Below are 6,065 nucleotides of genomic sequence, written 5' to 3' on the forward strand. Positions count from 1 at the left end.
ATAAATGTAGACATTAATTTAGGAAGCGATGGGTACCAGCTCAATCACGTACAGGATTTAAGATTTTGAACAAAATCATTGTACAAGTCCATGGCTGTGGAAGTGAGCGTGACCGTGCAGAGCTCAGCACCGGGCGCACGCAGACCTTTCTGATGTGCCATTGCAGCACGCAAACCAGCAGGCACAACTCATCTCATCAGGAGAAGCCGGACCAGCCGGCCTTAGCTGTTTATTCTTCTTTCTTGTCCTCCCCACGTTGTTTAAGCCAAGAACACACCTACCTGCTGCTATCACCACCCTGGACCGTCTATAGGAAAGGCACCGTGAGCTCATTTGTAAAGTAAGTTTAGCGAGTAATTTCGCCAAATGAACTAGTGCGTGTTAATGCAGGTAGTTAAACAACGTGCTGGGAGAGAGCAAGGAGGTGGATGGAGTACAGAGCACCACAATCCGAAGAGAAACACGGAACTGGTTGAGACTTCACAAAGAGATTCCAAATTAAAACTCCTGAGCAAATATGTACGTTGCCACTAACATTTGATATTAGCCAGTGCCAAAGCACCGTGCAGTCACCATTTCTGCTTAACAACTGGCAAGTGTTCAAACACAGGCCGAACAAATCCCACACCAGTTTAAATGAGATTTGAGGGGTTACAGAAAGATTTTAAGTCGTGACCCTCACAAACCTGTTGAAAGAAAAACAGTAGGATTGCGAAAGGCGGATTTGTCCCTTCTTTTCTTAAGCCTGAAGACTAAAATAAAGCTATTTTCCTTAGGCTCACAAATAAATGAGAAACTGTTGTCCAAGGGGTTGCTTAGTTTGGAAAAGATTTTTCTCCTTAGACTCCAAATCTCCTACAATCCATCCATTTGTCCTCACTAATCTGGTCCAGAATCGAAGGCGGACAAACAGACCTCCCCGACGTTGCTGCAGCAGTCCGTATCACCGCTTTCGCAACTGTGCCAGGTCAGATGTCTCGAGCATCACTTTGCCTATTAACCATCACAACTCTTAGGTCTAAATTAAAACCAAACATACTGCCTCTCCTAAAAGCAATAAGGTTGGAAGTGTGTCAGCTTTGGCTAAGACTGGACAATTTGATTTAACAAAGACATAGACCTGCCCGTGTCCCAAAGCAACGAAAATGCTGTTTATATCTGAATCAGAATACCCACATAAACAGTATCATTTATCACCGATGTGCCAAAGAACAGCTGACTACGGGGGCCCATTGTACTGTGCAGATGGAATAAGAGTCTTTGCCGCAAAGAACTTCCACTCTAAATCAGCATTTAAATCTAAATCCCTTCCAAGCCTGGCTCCTTTCCCATGACCTCCACAATTCAGGTATAACATACTGTTACCTCATTCAGGTTATCAAGCTGTAAAAAACAATAACAAAAAACAACAACAAAAAAACCCTAATAAAAACATCATCATGATTAATCATGGGAAATAAATTCTGAATTTCTCAGTTAAATATAAAAATAAGGATTCACGGGTATTTGTCACTCTATGCCAAAAAAGTGGCCAGGGCACAACCGAGAATTGCCCACAATTAGAACAAAAACTTGATTTCAGAGTGGTCTATTTTAGTTTTTCTCAGTCTAATCAGTTAAAGCTACCAAAACAGTTCAGAAGTTTCAGCATCTGCTACAAAGCCATCAGTAACGCATGCAAATAGGCAGATGCCAAGAAAAGCCAACAGATTCAAGAGAACTTGCAGCAACGTGTCTCTACCATGTCCACATCCAGCGCACAGGAGTCACTTCATTTTTACGTCTGTAATTCTCAACACCAGAGCAGCCTAAATTCCAGGACTGGCGTTTGCTGCCGAAGCTAAGCCTCCCTGCTAACTGCCTCACACAACATGTGAGAAACCTTCTGGCCCACAATCACCATTCAAGTTGACCCAGGCTTACAGTTGAATCTAATCATCATTTTAACCATCCACAGATGCTGCAAGTACGCAGGTGACACCGGGTGTTAAAGGCTCAAGGGGGAAATACCCTTTCAGCTCCAGCGATAGAGCTCGAAATCCCCAATCAAGTATGAAGCTGCTTTGCTGACCCAAGTTCTAACAAACCAGGGGGAAAAAAATCTGTCTTTTACAGCCAAATAGGTTTTAAAAAATAAGAAAGATCCAGGCCTTCCGGAAATACAAACTGATTTAGTAGTTCTGTAGGAGGGCTGGTGTCTCGTGACATGATTGAACAGACCTGTACTGATGGCTCCAATCTGGAAGCTGAAAACTTTGTTCCTTACCACCATCACAGCAGGGCTGTAGAGATTAGCGCAAATGAAATGCTTTGAAAAATGAAAAGCCTTAGGTAAGTACTAAGTATAATTAAAACCCTAAAGATACTTGGGATAGAATAGTTATTATTCACTTGAAATTACTTTACTGTGAAAATATTATTTTATTTATAAATTAAATGCATTTTATTTTAGCAAAGGCAACCACTGATAAGCCAAGAAAACAAAAGTCCTACAGAAAAAAAAAAAAAAAGAGTACATTACAAAAAAGTACAAGTAGCAAAACAAGCTACTTCCATATTTGATATCAACCAATATGCCTCAGACTTTGCCCCACGGAAACAACTTCCAAGAAACATGTTCAAGCACTTTGGGTTCTTCAGTCGGGCCAAATATGAACGCATAAGTCTAGGAGACAGGAAAGAGATTTAGTCACATAGACAGAAGTGCTTCCTTTGACTTTTAGTTGGTGAAGAATAGGGACTTTTTCGGTCATGGGCTGTTTTCGTTACTTGCCATTTGTGTCCCTATCTTCTCCAGATGAGACTGTGGCAACCTATTCCTCCTAGAGCTATTTTGTGCGGAAACAGAGCTCGAGTCCCAGACTTCTGGCTGGTCTGCTATGCCCCTCTCTACAACTGATGTTGGCTGTCAATGTCCTGCCGCTCTAAAACATCAAAAATAAAAGCTCTAAGTGAGGGGAGGATACAACAAAAAAAGAACTTGCCTTCCCAAATGCCCTAACAGAGCAATTAAGGACCATGATTTCTTCAGATGCATTAGCAACACAGACCTGGGAAATCTGTGCCCTCCAGAAGAACACAATGCCTTTCCACTTGGAACCTCTGAATTTTGTAGGGGCAATTTTAGAAGTTTCTTAACAATCCAACCCTCTAATCATACATAGGCATAACACCCACTTTAAAGTGTGTGCTAAAGACAGGGTGCCAAACTGTACCCACCACAGAGAACATCCAGTTGAAAGCTCTGAAAGAAAACCTTGCATTTTACATGATGAAAAACATCACCTCTCCATTCAGAAACTTACTACAGGTGGTAACCTTATTTCTCTAAGAGTATTATACTGTATATTCTATAGCTGTCAGGAAGTAACTGTACGGTTTTTTTAATGTATGCATCATACTTTACCTACGACAATCAAATTTTCCAACCTCAGCAGATTTTGTTCCACTGACTGCACAACGAACAAAACCCACAATGGCTAAAATATAGTCTCTAACCTTTGCAAAAATTTTGGTCCTGAATGCTGTTCATGCTTCTAAAACAGGAAAGTGGTTTGTTGCACGTGACAATAGTTTCTGTGTACTTTAAATATAAAGTTCTTGTTATCAATGGCAGTCTTTTAAAAATTCATCTCTGCAGAAAAGCTGAAGTTCAGTAAGCTCACATTATTGCAGAAGGTGCTTTGAAGTGTCTATTTCTAATCCTCCAATCTGAATGGCAAAGAAGCTATTTGTGACTGTGAATCCTTAAAATGCAGATCCGAACTGATGCCTCTATGTTTCTGTAACTCATTAACACAAACTCTGCAACTCAGCCTTTACTTAATGTCTTTGTTCCATTCCAAAGTGAGGCACTAGTGCTGTCTCTTAAGATGATTACTCTTGGTGAGCCAGTGTTTCCACATGCACATTCTGAGACCCAACAAAAATTACATTTTCAAAGACATCTGAAATAACATGTTCTTTATCTGCTCTTGCAGATTGACAGCTACAACCCAGGATCCCTTATTGTTCATGTATTGTACGAGTCTGAAAATAGACGGCAATGGGATTTGCAGCTGGCAGAATGGCTCCAAAGCTGAGAAGAATTTTTCTACCAAATTTTACACAAAAGCAGAAACGGGGCTCTGGGCCCCGGATCCCACATGATCCAGCAGATGCCGTTTCCAGCTTCAGCAAGTTTTCATTCAGAAGCAACTGCCTCTGTGTTCAACAGTGCCCCATGGATCACATACAGGATCCTGTTAGCCTGTATAAATGAGAGGCCTCGTTTAGAAGTACAGCACAAATACAATACACAGCTCTTGTCTGGGAGAACTAAAACCTGCAATATTGCCATTTCCCCCGTCCTCTCAAAGGGGTGCAAACGTATGGTTCGTGACGGTCCTACATGAGAAGCATCAAGCAACAACTGCACCTCTCAATTCCCCAAAACGTATGTATTTTTCATCGTAACGTTAGTGCTCTAGCAAAATCTACATGAGAAAACTCATCTGTGCGTCTCCCCCGTGGCACCTACGAATGTGGAAAGTTACAAGTCTTTGGTTCAGGAACGGCTCAAAAAGAAAATGAATCCACAGTTACTATTTCAGCTCCGTTTGAGTCAAAGGGGTCTTTTTCGCTTCTGCTTTGGTATCTGAAACCGCCTGCTACGGCCCACGGGACGCCGGCACCCTGCAGCGAGGTCAAACCCCACAGCTCACACCTGCTCAAGGTGCCAAAACCGGGCCCAAGCCGCGGATGCTCTTCCCTGGCCATCAGAGAGCCCCGTCAGGAGCAGCCTCCCCGTCAGGAGCAGCCTCCCCGTCAGGAGCAGCCTCCCCGTCGGGAGCAGCCTCCCCGTCGGGAGCAGCCTCCCCGTCGGGAGCAGCCTCCCCGTCGGGAGCAGCCTCCCCGAGCCGCTGCGGGGGCCCAGGGCCTGGGGGAGGAGCAGGGCCCACCGCCTTGGCCCCGAGCCCGCCGCGGGCCTCTGCCCCAGGCACAGCGGTCGCCCCCGGGGCCCCGCTGCTCCACCCCTCCTGCCCGGGGGAGCCCGAAACTCCACACACCTCCTCTTTGCCTTGCACAACCGCCTCATATCCTAACAGCCGCCCGCTGGGCAGAGCCTCCCGGCTTCCCACGTCCCCTCCCTGCCCAGACCTACTTCTCCCATCCCTCCATCCCTCGGGTTTCACCTCGCCCGCAGCCGGTCACGGGCCCGGCCCTCGCCTCGCCGTGGCGGAGCGGCCTCACACAAGCGGGTGCTCCCGGGCGGGAGGCGCCCACCGCCGCCCGCGCTGCCTGCCCCGGCCGGGGGCGGCCGGGCCGGGGGCGGCAACCGAGCGGCAGGCGAGGCCGGTCGCGGCGGGGGGGCGGGCGGCTCGCCCGGCCGCACTCACCTCCTGAAGTCAAAGGGCATGTTGGTGGCGGGCGCCGGGCAGGCTGCGGGCCCCGCCGCCCCCGGCCCCGGCTCTCGCCTCGCCGCCGCCGGCTGCAGGGCCAGGAAGTGACGGGCCCCGCCGCCGCGCAGCACCAGCCCATTGGGCGGCTGGAGCCGGCGGCCGCTTCCGCCGCCGGGTTACGGGCAGCGGCGGGAGCGGCGGCCCCGGGGGCGGCGGGGCTGCGGGCTGCGGCCGGCCCAGGGGCACCCCGCCGGCCTGGCCTGCCCCGCCGCGCCCCCGCCCGCCGCCCGGGCACCGTCCCGCAGCCCGCCGAGCTCCGCCGGGTCCCCTCCGCACCCGCGGCCCTGAGGGCGCCCTCGATGCCCGCAGCGCCCCGCAGCTCTGAGGGCCCTGCCAGCCCCCCATGGTGGTCCCCTCAGCCCCCCATGGTGGTCCCCTCAGCCCCCATGGCCCCTGCCAGCCCCCCATGTGGTCCCCTCAGGCCTCCATGCCCCTGCCAGCACCCATGGTGGTCCCCTCAGCCCCCCATGGTGGTCCCCTCAGCCCCCCATGTGGTCCCCTCAGGCCTCCATGCCCCTGCCAGCACCCATGGTGGTCCCCTCAGCCCCCCATGGCCCCTGGCAGCACCCCGTTGCCCCGGTGGCCCGCTCAGCCGGCCCTCTTGCACAGCCCACAGCACCCCAA

At 49.9% G+C, this 6,065-nt stretch overlaps 1 protein-coding gene across 1 annotated transcript in view; it reads right to left on the reverse strand.

Annotated features, from left to right (window-relative positions):
• ERGIC1 (endoplasmic reticulum-golgi intermediate compartment 1) overlaps nt 1-5,470 on the reverse strand; it is a 59,253-nt gene extending 53,783 nt beyond the window's left edge. The window contains exon 1 of the mRNA XM_082324183.1: nt 5,379-5,470. Coding sequence (XP_082180309.1) covers nt 5,379-5,398 — 20 coding nt within the window. The 5' untranslated portion in view covers nt 5,399-5,470. The remainder of the gene's footprint in view (nt 1-5,378) is intronic.
• Between the last annotated feature and the right edge of the window lie 595 nt (nt 5,471-6,065).

Source organism: Platalea leucorodia (assembly GCF_965183815.1).
Source record: "Platalea leucorodia genome assembly, chromosome: 11".
Taxonomy (NCBI): Eukaryota; Metazoa; Chordata; class Aves; order Pelecaniformes; family Threskiornithidae; genus Platalea; species Platalea leucorodia.